General features: G+C 42.6%; 1 protein-coding gene across 1 annotated transcript; it reads right to left on the reverse strand.

Moving 5' to 3' along the window:
- Window positions 1-6,308: 6,308 nt before the first annotated feature.
- Window positions 6,309-20,683, reverse strand: SLC39A9 (solute carrier family 39 member 9). Its single transcript, XM_081875055.1, has 8 exons — window positions 20,539-20,683; window positions 19,958-20,122; window positions 17,712-17,820; window positions 15,210-15,407; window positions 14,441-14,509; window positions 13,918-14,003; window positions 12,408-12,542; window positions 6,309-10,042 (listed from the first exon to the last, which is right to left on the reverse strand). Exons 2-8 carry the CDS (start codon window positions 20,051-20,053, stop codon window positions 9,812-9,814), a joined length of 924 nt encoding a protein of 307 aa, XP_081731181.1. The 5' UTR covers window positions 20,054-20,122; window positions 20,539-20,683; the 3' UTR covers window positions 6,309-9,811.
- Between the last annotated feature and the right edge of the window lie 146 nt (window positions 20,684-20,829).

The following is a 20,829-nucleotide window of genomic DNA, read 5'->3' on the forward strand; positions in this document are numbered from 1 at the left end:
CTCTGGTCCATGGGGTCACGAAGAGTCAGACACAACTAAACGACTAAACAACAACAAAAGATTGTCCAGAGCTGTTAAAAGGGAATAAAAGCCTCATGTTCCCCCAATGCTGTTTTTGACTTTGTTCAGGCTAACATCACGATTCCTTCACTAAACATGCCATTGATGAATTGTGTGAACCGAATAGCAGAAAGTCATTTATGCTCCCCTTTAGCAATCCCAGGAAATCATGTAACCAACATCGTTCAGAGAGAGAGAGAAAGGCTAGTTATTATATCTTGTTCACATCCAAGTATCTGATTCTAGAAACCACATCAGCCTCACCATTCACGTTGTTGCTCTGCTGGCTTAATTGAGAGCCAGCTCTGAGCCTGCCTTCCCTCACACACCCCAGGGTATGATTTCAGACACTGGCAGGCATCAGGGGTAGGGAACCTCAGACTGTGTGCTGAATGTGGCCCTCCGGGCCTCTCCATCTGGCCCCCATGACACTCTCAGGTCACACCCTTCATTAGCCCTGCTCCGCACCCCTTCAAATGTCTTTGCCTGTCTGGAATTTGCCCTTGAACCTTGATCATCTTGCTTGCTTGTCTGGATTGAGCGTGGATGAAGAGAGGTAGGTAGGTGTGTGTGTGTGTGTGTGTGTGTGTGTGTGTGTGTGTGTGTGTGTGTGTGTGTAGAAACCAGGGTTGTGAGAGAAATTCAATTCTGTTTGCAATTAAAGCTGATTTGATCAAATCCACGCTCCCTGCCCCCAAAGGAAAACCAAAGTATAGCTAAAATTTGCACTTTGCCAAATTTTGTGACGCAGCAGTGAACATGCATGTGTGAACCAGGTCTGCTGTTCTGGACACAAAACCATTTCAGCCTCCTGTAAGACAATGAAAAAGTAGCCAGACTATAGCTTTGTGGATGGTTGTTTTTTGGGGGGAGAGAACAGAGCCCTGAGGTACTCCACAAGTGAGTGATCAGGGGTCCAAAACACTCACCCCCAACACCACTTTCTGGACACAGCCCAGAAGGAAAGAACGGATCCACTGTACAACAGTGCCCCCTGCTCCCAGTTCCTCTAGACCAGGGGTCTGCAACCTTTAAGACAAAAAGAGCCACTTGGACCCGTTTCCGAAGAAAAAAAAATCTGGGAGCCGCAAAACCATTGCAACATTTAAAACAAATATATCTCCGGAGCCACGATCTGACAGCAGGCGGGAAGGTGATGTCGGGACAGTGCGTGACTAACACACGCACCACCCCCATGCGACGTCACAGCCAGTACAGCGCCCGCCACAGTGGGGCGCCTCCTCCCCTCACTAGTATCCACCCTGGAGCCGCGGCAAAGGTGTAAAAGAGCCACATGCGGCTCCGGAGCCGTGGGTTGCTGACCCCTGCTCTAGACGGTCCAGAAGGATGTCATGGTCAATGGCATCAAAGGCCACTGAGAGATCCAGCAGAACTGGGAAGCAGCTTTCACCTCTGTCCCAAGCCTACCAGAGATCATCAACAAGCACGACCAATACGGTTTCAGTTCCACGATGGGGCCTGGATCCTGACTGTAAGAGATCCAAATGGTCCACAGCCTCAAAACGTGCCTGGAGTTGTTCAGCGACCACCCCCTCAATCACCTTGCCCAAGAATGGAAGATTTGAGACTAGGCAATAATTGGCCATAATGGCCGGGTCCAAAGATGTGCAGAACCTTGATACACTTAGCCTGTGGAGGATAAACTGGCCTGAAAAATCTGTACCATTTTATGGCTTGGTTCTTTTCTTTTTAATCCTCAAACACGCAACCCACCCACATTGTGAGCTGTACTGTAGCTACAGACTTATGCATCCGAATCAATCCCCAGGAGCTCAGGTCTTCCAAGTGGGCGAGAATAAAGCACTACTCAGCTGGTCCTACTTTGGTAATAGCAACTCTGATGACTCTTGCTCAGCCCACAGCCCTGTTAAATTTTAAGAGCCTGAAATGAAAGAGGCGGGGAAACAGCAAAGCTACATTCAAAAGCCAGGAAGGTTATTCAACAAAACAGCCATAAAAGTCAGAACCTTGCAGGTGGCCAGCCTTGCCATGCTTGCTAACAAGCTCGAAGGTTAATGTGTAGCCTTCCCTTGGGTTATAACTGGAAGGCCTGACTCAAGCCTTCCGGGCAGAACCAAAGTTATTACGATTAATGTGGCATATGCTTGCCCACCATGGAACAAAAAACCATGCTGTTAAACACGGGCAGAACAAGATTAGGCATTGTGCCAAGTACGCTGTACCATCATACTTGGGTCCATCCATAATGGAGCATCATTAAAAAAACATTAGGCTCGGCTTAGCTTAGAGACACCCCACTCTTTCTACCAGACCCATTTGGATACGTCCAGTTTCGGAAAGGGATTTGCTTTTGTTTGCATCACAAAGAGAAATGACCTAATTTGCATTATTCAGACCAATGTATGAACCGAAACACATATATTCTTTGAAACATGCCCTCCTCCAATACATTTACTAATGGAAAGTGTGCATACAAAAGTGTTTGTTAGTGAAAATGCCAGTCAAAAATGCATATTGGGGGGAATCACTTGCAAAAATTGGTATATTCACCGAAACTGCATACAAAAATTTGCTTATCAGGAACTTTAGACTAAAAGCCTGGCGCATTCTCATGAGCTTTTTTTTTAAAAAAGAAAACCACAGATTGCTGTGGAAATGTGTAGAACTGGAATTTAAGATTGGGAAAACTGAGAGAAACTGGAATTGACAGATTAATGCATCCCTTGCCAATTAATTTTCAGTGGATTTTTTTATCTACGCTGCTTAGAGATATGAATAAAGTGGTATAGAAATATCATAAGTAAATAAATGCAATGTATTACCAGTATGAAAGGGCATGAATACAGACCCTCAGCAGCTCCTCTTTGTACTCCACCCCCCCAAACCTGGTAAAGTCTCTGGGCTCCCTCCAGATGACCCGTTTGTTGAACAAGCATCCTGATTTGCCTGCACAAAGCTTATGTGGTTAGGTTACCTCTACTCTTTATTGAGATGTTATCCTGATTTGCTTCTCAGATGTGTGCCCCAGACTTTTAAATGCATTTCCCTTTCACTTTCCCAACTTCAAAAAGTCTCCTTTCTTTCTAAAAGCAGATTTGTTGCACAAGGGGAACAGAGCAAACCTAAAGTTCTGACAGGCGTTTGAATGCCTTGGGATGGGCTGGAGGCATCCCAAGTCTGAACACATTTTGGAAGTGGTGCTAAAAGTGATGTTTTTGCTGGCTGGTGGGGCAAATTCACAGCATTTTAATTCAATAAAATGTATAGTCTTACTGTAGACTCTTTTCTTGTCTGCTTTGTTGCCCACTGGGGCCAGGCTCTCTTTAAAATGTTTTGAAGCTCCAAACATTCCCCCTACAAGGTGAGCAATGGCTCTATTTTCAGTCCTAAAGTAAATATAGCAGTAGCCTACTTAACATGTGAATAAGGGTAGCTATGCTCTTTAAACTCATCTGTAGGGTTGCATGGAGAGATAAGGCCATATTCAATGTTGCAGCTGGGAAAGGATGAGTTTAAAGGTCTCACGGCAAAGAAATCCCAAGGTCCTGCATGGCACCTTATTAGCTTCTGCAAATGTGGCAGTGGCAAGACCAAAACCTCCCCCAACTTCTACCTTCTCTTTTCCGTGTACTCCACCTTGTGGATGCAAAGTTAACAACTGCAGGCAAGGAAGCCAAGTGCAGGGGAGGCTTTTAACAACTGTGTTAAGATGCATTACGGTCAGGCAAAATTAAAAGGAAAAACAAAAGGACACATTTTATTTTATCCGATGCCAGGAAAAATTCATTGGCTTTAGGTTTTGACTGGCAACACAAGAACAAAGAAATATTACCTGCTCAATACATTTTGGCTCATTCAAAACCAAAGTTTCTTTCCAGTTTGGTTTTGAGTGGAGAAGTGGCTTGCTCATTTTTCAGTGCCGGCAATAAGAACTCAAGGGGCAACCTCCCTGCAAACTGTCCTTGAAATAGTGAGCTGAAGGCACAACCGGCCCAATGCATTTTGCCACCCAAGGCAGGCCACAAAAAACGACACTTCCCTGCCAGGGAAGAAGGGTTGAGGGAAGAGTTACATTAGGAGGGGGGGGGGAGATAAAGATCAGGAACAAGGGTGGGAAACCAGCAGTGCCTCCCATTAGCCAAGATACCACTATAAACGTGACACGGTGTGGGACAGGGGTCAGCAAGGTTTACCTTGCCTGGGCCGGTTCACTCCAGCAGAGATCCCTCCGTGGGCCGGATTGTGCACGCGCCCGCAATTTCCAGCGTCTGCACAGACACAATTTTTGGCATCTGCGCATGCACAGACGTGATTTTTGGTGCAACGAAAGCAAGTCCCCGTGCTGCACTGCACCAGTTTAGCGCAGCGCACTGGGACTCACCAAGCAGGTGGCTCAGTTTGGGAGCAGCTCGTGGGCCAGTTAAATGGCCCCTGTGGACTGCTTGTGGCTCATGGGCCTTAGGTTGCTGACCCCTGGTGTGTGAGACAGACCTGGCCTCCAAGGAGCACAGGACAACTCCCCATTGCCACTGCAGCAGCAGGCGATGCATTCCTTGGATCTGCTGCTTCTGAGGATCCTGCCACCTGAGGCAGTCCTCACCTTGTCTCATGGGTGGGCTGGCCCTGGCTGAAGGGGCTGCATATAGAGGGGTTTGAAATAAAAGCAAACACTAAGCATTCCTACAACACTACTGCTGTCTAGAACTGTGGCCTCTATCTGCAGTAACCAGCATTACTCTGGGTTAGCATCTTAAGCCAATGGTCGCATGAAACTAGGGACAAATAAATCACTCTGTTACTTTTGCATGGGTTTTCTCTAAAACCCACCCCATCCTCCCATTAATATGCATTTTTTAAAAAAAAAAAAATAACACAAAAATCACATAATTTTTATACGCATTTCTCAACATAATGGGTTGCACCGTTTCTCTTCCAGTTTCCCCCCCTCCCCATTTTATCCTTTCAACAAGGTAGGCTAGGCTGAGGGACACTGATTAGCCCAAGGCTACCTAGTGAGCTTCATGGATGAGTGAGGATTCGAACCCAAGTCTCCCAGATTGTAGTCCAGTACTCTAACCATTACACCGCACCGGCACTCCTCAATTTCTTCTACACCTTTTGGCAGTTTCCCGGGGGTTTACAAATGATTGCTCAGTGCAGGTTCGCTATGCAGCATTGCACAAAATTTTAATGTGCCTTACAAAGACGTTGTTGCTCAATAAGTTGCTCAATAAGCTAACATTAAAACCATTTTATGCATAACTGTAGCAAATTCAAAAATTATTGCACACATTATTTAGAAATGGAGATGTATTATTTTAAAATACGGAAATTCCTCATAAAAGAACTTTAAGATATTTATTTTTTTAAAAGAATAAAAAACCCTATGAAGATACCTGTTTAGGAATGGTAACAGTGTGGACCATCCCTAGTACTTCTCTAAGCTTATTCTCTCACAATAGACTGCATGGTTCTTCAAAATCCTTCCAAACAGCTATCAGAATTTAGGAGTTGGGGAAATCACTGTGAGATGGTTCCACTCCCATCTCTAAGGGCAATTTTAGAAAGAAACAATGAATAACAGGAAATAGCTTGGTTGGCTACAGCGTGGTAATGCCAAGGTTGCAGGTTAAATCCCCATAAAGGACAGCTGCATATTCCTGCATTGCATGGGGGTGGACTAGATGATCCTCAGGGTCCCTTCCAACTCTATAATTCTAAGAACTTCAGCCCCATGGGAGTTACCAAACAACCAAAGTCTATGTCCATAGAATGAACATTGAACACAGGGGTTCCTAACCCTGTTAGCCCAAGAGCCACACTTGGTATTGGCCACCCCTCTGAGAACTGTGCAAACGTGACCAGAATAAAAGTGCACACACAACTTCTTCCAGATGCCTCTTATTGGAAGTAGGAAATTCAACAGCAAATGGGCTTTAACAGTAGCACCCTGGCTATGAAACATCAAAAGTGTGATTTTTGGGGGGTACCAGGCAAAAATATTTGCTTATGAATGATTTTCAATTTGTTATAAGTCCATTTCATAGTATTCTTGTTATGAATGAGTGTACCCCACCCTGAAATCCAAAAAGAGGGGTATAATCTTTTAAAAATAAATAAAGGTTTGTATTCAAGGAGAAAGAAGATCAAACCCAAGCGCAACTTGAAATGAAATATGTGGTAGAAAAGCTACACACACCTCTGAAGTACAAGAGACTTACTAAACCTCTACAGCAAGACTATTCACATGAAATAAGGCCAACTCCTTTTAGCAATGCAGCTAATAAAAATTTTAATATAATAAAACAACATTTTTTTAAATGTTCACAAAGTGGGGAAAAAATCAAAAATAAGGCAGCCATCCATGGAATGATTTCATGTGTACAAATGATTTGGAGAAAAAAACATTAAAATTACACTTTTGTACACAGAATCAGGTATACAGCTGTGCCCACAAAGTCCGAGCTGCTCAGAAACATAGCCAAAGCACAGAAAAGCTGATCTCCTTTTGAAACAGACATTCAATTTTCAAATGTCTCTGTAAGCACACCCACCCACCCACCCACCCAAGTCTCCTGTGGTTCATCATAAAGAGCATAAAACAACAGTACATACACAAGTTCAAGTTTTCCCCATTTGAATACAGATGGCTACAAATGCAAGCTTGCTCTGAGTGTTTTGAGTTGTTGAGCCCTCTGAGCAGCTGAATATTTTTTTCTGCTGTTTCAAATTATCATTTCCAGTTATCCTGAGAAGTTTCCTTCCACCATTTGGAGATTCGGTGTTCCCTTGATATGTCTGCTCTGCTGTCCTCTTAGCTGTTATAAAACAAGTTTAACTCAGGCAAGCGATCATCCCTGTTTTGTGAATGAAAGCAGGATAGCCAATTAAATGACCAAACAATGTTGCACACAGATCGAGCTCATCTTAAACTGATTTCCACTTAAACTGATTTCCACTTTCAATTCAGTCCAAAACTGACATGAATAATGGAAGTACATGAATTTGCAAGTAGTTACAAATAATAAATCCCTTTATCCTCAGCAGTCTATGGCTCCTAGGAGTCTACTGCGAAGCCTAGATTGGAATTTGTATTTTACTACTAAGAACTAAGAGCAGAACTAGACTACAAAGCCCTCATTTCAAGTGAAGATTGAAATAAATCCACATTTACCATGACCAATCTGCAAGATTCTTTAAAGTTAGGATTCTCACAGATACAAGAGATGAAACATCTGGTTGCTGTTAATAATGTAAATATTCCCCTCTCTTTGCTACCTACTTTTCTTGTGGTAGTTAGCAGGTGAAGCAACTAGACCCCCTCATCACCAGAGTGGAAAATCAGGTTGCTTCTGGCAACATTCTAACCTCACAAGATCTTGACACACTGCCTCTATGACTTATCGCTCTTAAATTGATGCACACAATATAATTCTATAGTGTGAGAGGTATACAGTATAATTGTAGATCCTGTCCCAAATGCTCAAGGACAGAAGTCCAATGAAGGCATCCTACCAGTGGCATAATGGGCCGAAAGTTAGTGAACAGGGATGGCCTTGTTTTCATTAATACAAAGTGATCCAATATAGGCAGCTGCTGGCCACTTTCCAAAATGTAATGAGCAGCTAAAGGCAACACTGGCGAACAGCAGGATTTTCAAGATACCAGCATCACAACACTGACTCTCAAATATTAAATATACTAGGAAAAATTGTTTTAAGTGTGGTTCAATTCCCATTCCTACACCCATTGCTTCTATGTCAGATAGTTTGCCGTTTACCCACAAGTTCCCATTTTTGCGGTTTTCCTCTCTGCCAGCTCAGGAACAGCTTCCTCATCATCTTTGCCCACCACAGTAGGCCAAATCGAGCCTTTAATTATACTTGTGCCCAACTTACCTTTGGTCATCAATGATGAAGATGTGACATGCACATCTTGGTTCACATATCAGGTGTCCGTACCTTTTCTTTGTTACAAGATTTAAGAGTATTTCTGTTTTCAACATAGAGAAGAGATTCTTCTTCAAAAGAGACTCTTGATCAGTACAAAAGCATTTTTACTTTTTTAAAGCAGGCCTATATAACCTGTGTTGCACAAACCCAGCAGCTGTGGGTTCTTACAGTCCCAGGCAGGCAAAAAGCAACAACAGGTGTTTTATTCAAGCTTCTAGTGGATCCCCTTATGTAGCTGGGTACCTGGTAGAATAGATTACACTGAGGAGGCCTGCTGAGATCTTTTAAAGTAGATCAATAATAAGCCTTCAGAAAAGACGATACATACAATATTGATTCTGTGTGGATTTTTCACTTACATTTTTAATGTTAAATGCCCCCATATATATATATTTTTAAAAAAGATCCCTGGTGAAATTTTGATCTTGACTGTCACCGCTGTACCAATGCCAAACAATACCAGCAAGCAAGAATCACCCATTAAAACAAAACCTTCATGAGGAATCATACCAGTATACTATGCCAGGACACAACTACAGGATGTGAAGAAGGCATGGAAGAGATCAGAATTGTAAGAGCTACTGGGCTGTGAAAAGATGGGGAAACATTTGTCACGTAGAATAACCAGTGCTACAGAAAACTGCCAATTCATCTTCTTGCTTTGTGTGTGTGTTTTAAGATAAAATGACCATTAACAGAAGAACAATGGAGGTGAAGGTTTCAAATTGAAGTAAAAATTGTGCACCAAGAATGTACATAAACTTTCAGATATTTTAGGATTCTCCCTATGACTCTTACAGTTTCTTTCACAATGAAGTTAAGTTTATAGGCCAAAAGGAAGGCTCTTCTCCATGGAAAGGCACTGCATTTCAGAATTGCAGTTACACTCGATGTTGATTGAAATATTTTGGATTGAAATATTTCAGAATCAGATTTCAGAAAGAAAGGGAGGCTCAATTCAGACAGGCTCACAATTTAGAATGTTTCTTGTTTGTAATAACAAGAAATGTTAAGGTCTTTGCTTCTGTATAGGTAAATGCTTTGGGCACCCTTCACTCTTAATGAACAGTGCTTACCTTAGTCTATTTTAGCAGAATAAGCCTTTAGATGTGCACAGTGTCCATTTCAATAAGCACATACCCCTCTGCGCTCAGAACCACCTAACTTTCAGCCCAATGTGACTCCTTGATTCTGCCATATAGATGATAACACTCAAGGGACACAATAGATGTGCTTCCTAGTAATGCAATATATAAAATCCTATCAAACTGTTTAACTTGTACAGATCTTTTCTAGGACTTTATCCTGTTGATGTTTCTTCACCAGATGCATCTCCCAAGATAGTTATGCCATCATTATCACATGAAAAATCTTGGAGGTGAAAACTAGTCCCAGATATCAGAAGGCAGCATCCAATGTCAAGAGGTCAGCTATGAATGCTGACATATAGAATACTTTTGATTATGCTTTCATGATGAGCCACAAAGTCCTTCCCAAATCATCTGCCATAGAATCTTTAAATTCCAACTTCCCTGAGAATAGGGCAGGAAGTCATAATTAAAACATCTTCAGAAAAGGGAAGTTATGCAGAATTTATATCCGGCTGTCAAGAGTATCATCTCCTATGCTAACAAGCTTTCCCAGAAATCTCTCTGGGATCTCCCAGATTTCCCAGAAATCTCTTTGCGTCTCTCTGACTCCTTAAAACAGATGGGGTGGTTAACAGGGTAAGAGAGACAATGATAAAAGGGCAGCTTGACACACCAGATTGCTGCTCACATCAGAGACTGAGGAGAAGATTGCTGCACTTCAGACCTTTAATGCTGGTGTCCAATGGACAGAATCAGAGGAATCAGGCAGCCGAGAACTAATGCTGCCACCTCCAGGCGACTGAGTCCTTTGCCTCCAGTAGAGTCAGGTTTGTGGCTATGTCCCATTCCGCCCACTTCAGGGAGAACGTGAACTGTGGCAACATAAAGAAAAGTTCCAGCAGAGAAAAGCATGGCGACTCCAGTGGCATTGACGTCTGAAAGTGCTTGTTTGCTGCTCTGTAAAAGAAGAGGGTGGCAAGGGAGAGAAAACACAGAGTTGATCTGTCTTTAATAATGCTTGTAACTTATTCCAGGGAAGAAGTCAACTCTGAAGAAATGTTAATGTTGACCTAAAAGGATTTCTGCAATCAAAAAACCAAGCTACCTTTACAGCTATCTTCCCTCATTGCCCCCTAAAGATTATTATCTTTAATGCACATGCACTAGTCATTGCAAAAACAGACTGCCTACAGATGGTTAACATAATATTGATTATGAAATCATAATTTCCCCCCTGTAAGGGTGGTGGGCCCACTCAGATGGCCTGCACTCAGAGACTGATGGAAACTGATGTGTTCCTGATCGCTCTGGGGGATTTTCCAGTGGAGAAAGCTAACGATTCTTGATCTCGCTATGGAATTGTGCAATGAAACGTGTGGTTGACACAAACATTCCCATGCGTCCTTTCTGGCGTTGTGGAGCCCAAGCAGCCCTTTGGTATTCTGAGAAGCTCCAGGCTACAGAACAAGTTGGATGAAGACCTGAGCGCAAATGGCTCAAGCCCTGCTGTGAAGTTGACCAAACACGTAATTATGCCTACCATGTGGCAGTGCGAGCTGCAAAAAAGCTCATTTTGCAGCTCGCATTGCATCCTCTTGCAGTCGGTAGCAGTTATTTGGGACAGTCTGGAAGTTACTGACTCCCTGGTGTGGGAGGGACCTCTTTCAAAGACCTACTGTGACTAACTGGTTACACACTTTGAGGATAATGTTGCTTGACTTTGAAGTGATCTTTATTCTGCACTTGTTGCACTCCACTCAAACACTTCAGTATATGGAACTAGTGCTGTTACAGGTGCCACATACTACCTCTTCTGTATTTAGTGTGGCAGCACATACACTTTGGGACTGACTCCCTGCCTACTGACACCAGGCAGCTGACACCATGCAGGCTTGCCCTTTTTTCAGCTTCTGCTAAAAATATTTTTGTTCAAACAGCCTACCCAGATATGTCATATATATAGTATGTTGATGTGTGTTTTAACTGGTTTTTAGTTTACTGCTGATTTTATTTTATTCAATGTTTTGACTAGTTGTTTTTACTGACAAGTTTATTGCTTTATAATCTTTGTAAACCACTTTGAGGGTGTTTGTTTGTTTGTTTTTTACAATCAAATAATGTCTAAATTTTATGAAATAAATAGCCAAACAATGGTTTTCATTCAAAGCATGTCTGCACAAGGAACCATTAACAAAGTTGGATCCAGACATGCTCTTCTGTGGGTAAAGGGCTCCTGCCAGTTGCAGAAGGGACTCTAATCCCATGGGGGGTGCCTGCTGGGGGTGGGGACAGTTAATTTCTACCCAATCATCCTTAAATTACCATTTCCCATACTGTTCTAGACGGTTATCCTGTTATGAATGACATGCTTTGAACGAGCCACAAGATTGGCTGAAGACCATCACCCAAATTGGATGCTGTTAATGAACTATTTCTGAACTGTGTTGATCAAAGATGGGATGTTCATGTTCTGGCAAAAAGTACCACACCTGCAAGGAAGCGTGAAAGGCCGGCCATGCATTGCTAGTTACAAACAATGAGTATTGTACTGTGCCAGAAGTTACAGAAGATCAAGTACAAACAATAAGTATTACAATGTGCCAAGAACATGCTAAGGACTGCCAGGAACATTCACTCAGGAATATGAGATTCAGATGCACAACAAGAAGAGCATATAAGATTAGACCGTCTCGGACTAAGCTGTGTGCCGGACTGGGATCCTGAAGTCTGCCACCCATAACTCTTACTAGAACTTGATCACTTCTGGCGAAGAGACAGTTGAGTGTGTATGCGTGTGTGGGTGTTTGACTGAGTGCATGTTCCCTCATCTTGTTATATGTTATGTTTGTTAATCAATAAAGCAATTTTATAGAATCATTCCAATACGTATTGGTTGTCTGCCTGCTTACTTGCCCTCTCTCTAGAGCTTACTGAATCTCATTTATGCTAAACATCTAAACAGATAAAAGAACCTAGTTTATTCTTAAGCCCCCCATCAACTTTTCAGGAGGCAAAAAGGAAAGGCGGAATCAGCAGAAATTGTTTCCACTCTTCCTTTCTTCACCAGGGTATCTCCTTCATTCCATGTAAGATCCATTATGTTTTTAGTTACTGTGCAATTGTCTAGCTGCAGTTTTTAAAAAATACAGACATACTGCTATTTTTTCAGCTGCAAGACTAACTGGGTGGTAGTGTGTTAAGTGGCTCACAAATAAAAGTGACAAAAGGAGTAGATAGAGCACCTCTGAAGAGTTGATTAAACACTGGCCATGCTCCTCAGCTATTAATCAGTATTCTGGAAAGTTAGACCTGAAATATTTACCTTGCTTAGTCCCAAGTAAGTCACCATTGACAGAACAGGGGCTGCAAGTGCAAAAACCAGCAAGTGCTTCCTGATTCGATTCCGTTCAAGACCAGCGTGCATTAGAAAGGAAACAAGACCAAAAGCAGCTGGTGCCTACAAGAGAAAAAAACAGTCAACAAAACTCTTACGTACAAATACAAAAGAAAGTGACACCCCTCTTTCTGCTCATGTGAAATTAAATGTTCAGCTAGCCACACTGCTACTAGCATGTAGCCATGCTGTGTGTAGCTTTCTCTGCATTTATGGTTATTCTGAGCATGAGGTGTACTACAAGCGGCTCATTTTTACTTATTAGATTTACAAACTGCCTTTCAAAAAGCATGCTATTAGCACTTCACAGCTCAAAGGTTTGCATAATCATCAAAATCACATTAAGTAGGCTATAAATGGTCTTTTCCACCTTCATTTTTATATTTATTAACTTCAAAGCAGCATCAATCACAAGTTTCTGCTGGAAAATGCACTTCTATTCCTAACTTACCAACAAGGAAGTTTCACTATGTGACCTGGATTACAGCGGGGAAATTCTCAATTCATAGATTTAGAACCTTTTAGCATGACATCCCTTTTCTGCTTTTTAAAATAAGCTAAAATGACTCTTTCCTCACAGGGAAAGGACTCTATTTCAACCTTTTATCACTCCTTTCCCATCCTAGGCTATCAGAAAGATGTCAGATACCACACACTTAAATGCATATATTTACTACTAGGATGCAATATATAATTGTATGCCAACTAAAGAACAATTAAGAAAATGTGTGGATGTCTTAAGACCCACATAGTTTACTGAATCAAAATTTATACAACCAGAGAGAATTTCTGTTACGATTTCAAATTCCTAACAGCCGGTAGTGAAATGTAGATTATTGCATTGCGTTATACATGGGACTTCCTCTGAAGATGGTTCAGAAATTTCAGCTGGTGCAGAATTCAGTGGTGGGTTGCTCTCTGGGAAGGATAGCTTCAGCATATAGTGCCAATCCTGGTCCAATTGCACTAGCTGCCAATTAGTTTCTGGGCCCAATTCAAAGTGCTGGTTTTGAAGTAAAACCTTAAATGGCTCAGGACTGCAATACCTCAAGTACTTTTTCTTGCCCTATGATCAGATCTGGACCTTGTGCTCATCATCTGAGGCCTCCTCCATGAGAGGTCCAGAGGGCAGCAAAATGAGAACGGGCCCTTTCTGTGGTGGCTCCGTTGTAGGATGCTGTCCCCAGGGAGGCTTGCCTGGTGTCTTCATTATCTATCTTTAGGCACCAGGCAAAAACAACTTTTCTCCCAGGACTTTGGCTAATGAGCCAATCTATGGCTTTTAAAACTGTGGTAGGTATTGTTTTTGTTTGTTACTATCTTGCACATTTTTGTGTTGTAAACTGCCCTGTGATGCTCAGATGAAAGGTGCTATAGAACAGTAATAAATTTAACAAGCAAACAAGAAATATGTAAAGGTTTGAGACTCAAAACTTACCTTATGTAACATAATCGCAACAAACACTATTAGCTGGACACTGGTCTGAGATGTGGAAGCAGCCGCACCCAAGGCAACACCATCAGCTTAATGAGGATGGAAAAAACCAAACCACACAAAAGTGAACTCACCCATTGATCAAAGGCTTACTGGGACCAATTTATGCAAGGAACAAGCGTACCAACACACCTCTTATTCCACTCCAAAGACCTGAACCAGAAGCTTCCCCCACCCCTCAGAAAAAAAACTTAAATTAAAAGCAAATTGATGCTTCTTGCTTATGCACTGAATTACAAGTCCGCATTAGGTACATCTCCTTGAGCTTCATGACAATCTTCTCTCTCCCTTCTCTTATCCAATACAAGATAATGCTCAGTTAGCCTGGAGCTGGCTATAGCAAGCATGATACAAAGGACTAATTACTAGTGTCACATTTAGCAAAGCAACCCTAATTCTAACCCAGGTGACCTGACAATATATGAAGGTCTTTGGCATTATGCAGAAATGAAAAACAGTAACTTACCTGCAGCATGAACAACTAGTCCCAGTGTGGTAGTAATTTTGGAATTGCCCGTCCTTGCTGCTTCTGGGTCTGAAATAATTAAGGAATCTTAAGCAAATAAGATACAAATAAGTAGGAAGAGAATCCTAAAGAAAAATATTACAGGCATTAAGGCACAACTTTTCAACTGAAACCAAACTACAACTTCTTAAAAGGTCACTTGTTTCTTTATTTCAGTTTATGTTTAGAATTAAGGGAAGGTGGAATATTCCAGAAAGGTTTGAGAGACATTAAACTTCAGTTTTCCTATTGCCCATTCTCTTCCTGTTTTAATGTGATGGGTCTGTTTGCTGCAGCTGGCCCTGGATATATATTAATTGCTGCTTGTTGTTTCTAGTATTTTACCTATGATTTTTAAATCAATTTTCTGTGTTTCATTGGACTGTTTCATATACTTTTTGTTATTTGTTTGTTTAGCATAGATATTTTCTGAAAAGTGGGATATAAATTTATTAAAATAAATAAAATACCAGTAGCTGCATTTTCACTGATTGCTATTATTTCCTGAATTAAGACTGCATTTACCCAGTACTTTAAAGCTGTCATACTGTGTACTTCTTTGTTTAACTGTAAAAATCTAGAACATTATGAAACATTTTCTTTACATCAGTGAGTGTTTAACAAATTGTTTTACTTAAGAGTGAATACCAGAATATTCATTCAGTTACTTGAATATTTCAAAGCCCTCGTAATTTATTCTGGTTATGTGTCCATAGAAGTTAAGACTTACCATCTGTAGCGTGGACATGAGAACTGCCAATCTGATCTACCAGAAGCATAAAGACAAACCCAAGGACCAGGGAAACACCAATATAAGCATGTAACCTTGAATGGTCATGGCTGTGGACATGGTCATGTACTACGGGCACATCTGCTGCCTTTTCTGATTCAACCATCTTTTGAGTCTCACTAGCTGGGTGGTGCTTTGCTAGAAAAAACAAAAACAGGACAATCTGGAGTTATAACACAGAAGCCTCAAACATTACATTCCCAACTTATTTTTAATTGTCAAACAATTTGTTGCCCTACTAGTCCCAAAGCACTCCTTTGTGCTTTTGGAAATAGAGCATTGCAATGATAACCAAATTCTCTATAGCATATGAGGAAATCAGGATAGCTATGTGGTGTTCTTTATATCCCAGGAAGAGATTACTGTATGTCCAGGGAGCCTCTCTCAACCTTGGGTTCCCAGATGTTGTTGGATTACAACTCCCATCTTCACTAACCACTGACTCTTCTAGCTAGGGATGATGGGAGTTGTAGTCCAACAACATCTGAGGACCCTAGGTTGAAAAAGGCTGCCCCAGGATGTAACACCAACATGGCTCAGTCATCTGCCTCCCCAGCTCTCTGAGCTGCATCACGTTTTCCAGATGGAAAGAGTTAGTAAACGGAAAGAGGAGACAGTTAAGGAGATGGGGAATGAGCAACAAAGAGGACAGTGAATATATTCTTATTAACCCTTATCTGCAGGGTGGATATCTCGTTTCATCTTCTGCATGGCAGGAGGGAGCAGCACCAAAGGAATTCTTGAGAAGGGTGCAGCAGCATGATGCTAATTTACATTAAACTATAGTTTGTTTAAAATTGATTTAAATGAGATGTGCAAAGAAGGCTGGTTCTCTCAGCCTAACACCTTAATCTTATGGTTGTAAGTTGTTTTAAATTGTTGTTAATATTGTTTCCTGACCTGGGACCTTAAGGTGAAGGGCAGGTAAAAAAAATAAATTAGCAGCAGCAGCAGCAACAATAACAACACCACACTGTGAGGTACAGTCTTCTCTAAAATCTAATAAGCACATAGAACTGTCCGGAATTTTACCTATTTTTCACATTATAATCTTTGAATCCCCATGGTATATCACAACCTGCTTTTGAAAGCCCCCTCCATTTCAAAAACCGACTGCCATGTGGCATGGGGTGCTGTTAGTCAAGAAAAAACAAATCAAAATTCCTCCTTGGGCTCACAGAAGTAAGTTTCAAAGTTGTCCGGATCCTGGTTATGATCTTTAACCTATTTTGGACCTTTAATTAAGATGGAAATAGAAAGCTTAAAATTGTTCTACAACTGTTACAATTCAAAATACCTCATAGTCTATAAGACCACAACTTGGGACTGCAAACAAACTAAAAGTTTCTCTTCTGTAGTAACCAGTGCTTGAATTTTTAATCATAGAATCTTAGAGTTGGAAGGGACCCTAAGGGTCATCTAGTCCAACCCCCCGCAATGCAGGAATCTCAGCTAAAGCATCCATGACAGATTACCATCCAACCTCTGTTTAAAAACCTCCAAAGAGTCCACCACCTCTCATGGGAGGTTCCACTGCTGAACAGCTCTTACTGTCAGAAAGTTTTTTCGAATGTTTAGTCAGAATCTCCTTTCTTGCAACTTGAAGTCATTGGTTCGAGTCCTACCCTCCAGAGCAGGAGAAAACAAGCACATTCCCTCCTCCATGTGACAGCCCTTAAGATATTTGAAGACAGTTATCATATCTCCTCTCAGTTTCCTCTTTTCCAGGCTAAACATACCCAGCTCCTTCAAATGCTCCTCATAAGGCTTAGTTTCCAGACCCTTGATCATCTTGGTTGCCCTCCTCTGTACACGTTCCAGCTTGTCAGCATCGTTCTTACACTGTAGTGCCTGGAACTGGACACAGTATTCCAGGTGTGGTCTGACCAAGGCAGAACACAGTGGTACTATTACTTCCCCTGATCTGGACACTATACTTCTGTTGATGCAGCCTAGAATAGCATTAACTTGTTTTACTGCTGCATCACAATGTTGACTCATGTTAAGCTTGTGGTCCACCAAGACCCCTAGATCCTTTTCACATGTTCTGCTAGCAAGCCAGAGGTCCTCCATCCTATATTTGTGCATCTGGTCCTTCCTGCCTAAGTGCAGAACCTTACATGTGTCCCAATCTGTTAAGGTCATTTTGAATTCTGATGCTGTCTTCTGTGGCATTAGCTATCCTTCCCAGTTTGGTGTCATCTGCAAATTTGATGAGCATCCCCTCAATTCCTTCATCCAAGTTGTTTTTAAAGACGTTGAACAACAACGGGCCCAGGACAGAACCTTGTGGCACCCCATTTGTCACTTTTTTCCAGGATGATGAGGAACCATTAATGAGTACTCTTTGGGTTCGGTCAGTCAAACAGCTACTAGCGCACCTAACAGTTATATCGTTTAACCCACATACTCTGCACCAGAATAATAGTGTTGTTTTCTCACCCTCCAGGATATCTTCATAAAGTGCATGTACTCCTTCAGGCACAATGACAGCCAAGGCAGTTCCACAAAGAAGTCCAGCACCAAGGACTGTGACCAGCTTCAACCTTTCCTGCAAATAAAATTCAGAATGAATATTTCATAAGAACCAAAATTATGACACACAAATATTTTTTGGATAGATATTGTTTGCTCAAATATACACCTGAGCTCTTGATATTAGAATTGGGAGAGGGGAACAGAAACTTGTTTTGGTGCTAGCCAGATGTGGCACTTCAAGCGTCTTGCCTGCCCACGGCCAACCCCAACCTTAAACTCTGGAGCTGGAGAATAAGTCTGGGGCTTTTTTGTGATGGGCAGTGGTGGCACTTTACACACCTTACCACAAAAATGGCTATCCCAACTTTTGTTTGTAGCTTGGAGCAGCATAGCAGCAGGATGGATCATTGTAATGTGCCTTCTGAAACACAATACAATTGCAGTGTCACTTCTTGCCAGCTCTAAGCTAGAAAGCAAGGGTGGGTCTCCTCTCATTGCCTTTCATCTTGGCAAAACAGGAAAGCAAAAATGCAAATAACTGTTTAAAAAAGAGAAACCGAATAGTGCAATTCTGAATACATGTATTTGAACGGGCATTTTACCAAGGACTGATTCACACAGCTATCTACAGAAACCCTACAAATCTCCAAAATCTAATGTGGGCATACACTGCAGGAAGCGATAGTCGATCAAGAGGTCTCTGGACCACATACACATAACAAATGTGCAGTGCTTTAAAAACCCATTTTGAGCATTTCCAATATGAGCACCACTTAATATTAATGTATCACACCGCCCTAGCTTGCTTAAGCAAGTTGGTAGAAGGGCTCCTTCTGTTTGCATAAGGGACTGAGATCCAGAGGAGGCTTCCAGCAGTGGAATTAGGAACTGAACAAACCAGGCGTTTATTTAACCAGCCATGTAGAAAAATGTAATATCATCTTCCAAATACATAGCTCCTCAGCCACTGTGGCCCAAAGGTACAGTACATCCAAGATTTCTGGAAAAACTTGCAATTAGCTTGCAATAAGCTGAAAAGGTGCTATTCACTACAAAAGTTACACAACTAAGGAAGCTGCCTACTCCAACTACTTGTTCTAAACCAGCAATATTTTCAAATTACTTGTTGTAGCTCAGCACTTTACAGTCAATTTTCCCAAAGAGAAAAATCATAGTACAGTAAAAAGTATCCAAAAGCAACCGTGCCATTCATGTTTCTCACAGTAAAGTAGTTGCCGCATATTATAGAAATCTTTTCTAATAGTGATATTTAGCATATATGCTTCCTTTAAATATGCTGCCATTTCTGAAGAAATGAAAGCCCATATAAGAACTCAAGTACTGCCTTTAATACATGAAACATCGGGTGATTGTTTGTCTTGTACATTTAACCTTTAGCATCAAATTTCACCCCCCCAAAAAAAAAACCACACACACCATGGAAGCTTCAAAAAGTATTTTTCAGGAAGTTTTTATCACAACACAATCCTAGTGCTATGTATGCATTTTTTTAAACATATAAGATCAGAAGAATCAGAGATACTCTGTCAAATGGACAGAGGTGAGGCAACAGGTAGAGGTTATGGGGAAAAGTTTCCTTGTTCAAGTTTGAGTTACCAGTAAAGGACAATAACAAAGTGATAAAAAACATATCAACATTTTTAGTATAAAGAATACCGAGTTCTCAGTAATTTGGATTTCACAAGACATTTCTGCAAGCTATACAAACCAAGCCACACAATACAAATGTTAAAGCTACTTACCTTTACCAACATTTGCACCACACACACCCTTAGCAGAGGGAGTTAAAGATCAGAGGAAACTTAGTCAAGTAAAAATTACAGTTAATCACAGAGAGAACTAAAAACGCTGCTTTTGCTTTTTTAAAACCTCCAATTTTTGCCACCTCTTCTTCCCCCCTAGTCATCGCAGAGTACGGAAATCGTGACGTGTGGATCATGGGTAGCTGGGACGTGTACCCTATTTCAAAAGGTGGGCTAAGTTTGCAGGTTAGGCTTCCGTATACCCAGAGCATTTATTAAGTTGCTTTCTCTCAATGTTTCTCATTTGCTGCCTCACTCTTTTTGAAAAAGCAGGCGGTTCTGTCGGTCTGTCTCTCTCTCTCACACACACACACACTGGACGAACTCGCTCCTGCGCGTCTCCCTTACAAAAGCGGGCGGACAGTTACGCGGGAGCCTCCTCCTTACCTCGGAAAAGTTCACCGCTAAAGGGATGATCCCGGCCACGTAGCAGCCAACCAGCATAGCCAGGGAGAGCAAGCTGATCGACAAGAAGTCATCCATGGCCGGCTTCTGCTCCTCGGCCGAGCTGCTCGCAGGGGCTCCGACTCACGAGAGGATTCGCCTTCCCGGCTGCGGAAGGGGAGCCAGCCTCAGGGGTCGCATGAAGCAGCGAGCGGGACAGCGGCGCCTCCTCCCGCGCCCGCAACAGGCCGAGACCCCGCGAGACACCTGCGCGCCTGGGACGCCGCAAACTCCCCCCAAGGCCCCGCCCGCCCGCTGCCTGCGCGGAGAGGCTCGGAGGCCCCGAACCAACCCCTGGAGGCTGCCTCCCGTCCCTCGGACCCGCAGCTCGAAGGACAGGCGCCCTTGCGGTGCAAGCGGAGAGACAGGCAGGCCGGCCGGCCGGCCCCCGTCACGCAGGGCGAGAAAGCTACAAGGGAGCCCGAGAAACGGCCTGTGCCTCAGCCTCCCGCCACCATCCCTGCCGCCAGCATATGCCCAGCTCCCTCAGCTGTTGCCATGAAGGCCAAGTGGCAGCTCCTCACTCGACTTCCTCTTCCCTCACTCGACTTCCGGGACACTTGGCAGTTGAAAGGAGGCCCGTTGACCAAGCAACGCTGCATTTGACTCCCTCGTCTTCCCTGCCCAATTTTAAGATGGCGGAGAAAGGGGAGGAGAGCTGGGCACTGTAACGGGCGGCCATGCGTTGTTTTCTTTTTTGCCAGGAATGAGACGGCCGAGCGAGCCCTCACTAAAGATGGCCGCTTTCTGAGTTCTTGCAAAACTTCCGTCTCCCGCGCGGAGAGAACGGACGGCGAGCCACAGTCTCGCGAGAC

This window comes from Podarcis erhardii (genome assembly GCF_964252035.2).
Source record: "Podarcis erhardii genome assembly, chromosome: 1".
Taxonomy (NCBI): Eukaryota; Metazoa; Chordata; class Lepidosauria; order Squamata; family Lacertidae; genus Podarcis; species Podarcis erhardii.

Excerpts from the sequence above, each read along its gene's own strand:
- SLC39A9 (XM_081875055.1), bottom strand. The coding sequence starts at position 20,053 with ATGGATGACTTCTTGTCGATCAGCTTGCTCTCCCTGGCTATGCTGGTT. Across the intron at positions 15,408-17,711 it reads TTATGAAGATATCCTGGAGG|CAAAGCACCACCCAGCTAGT; the intron begins GTGAGAAAACAA and ends TGTTTTTTCTAG. Across the intron at positions 14,004-14,440 it reads ACTAGTTGTTCATGCTGCAG|CTGATGGTGTTGCCTTGGGT; the intron begins GTAAGTTACTGT and ends ATCCTCATTAAG.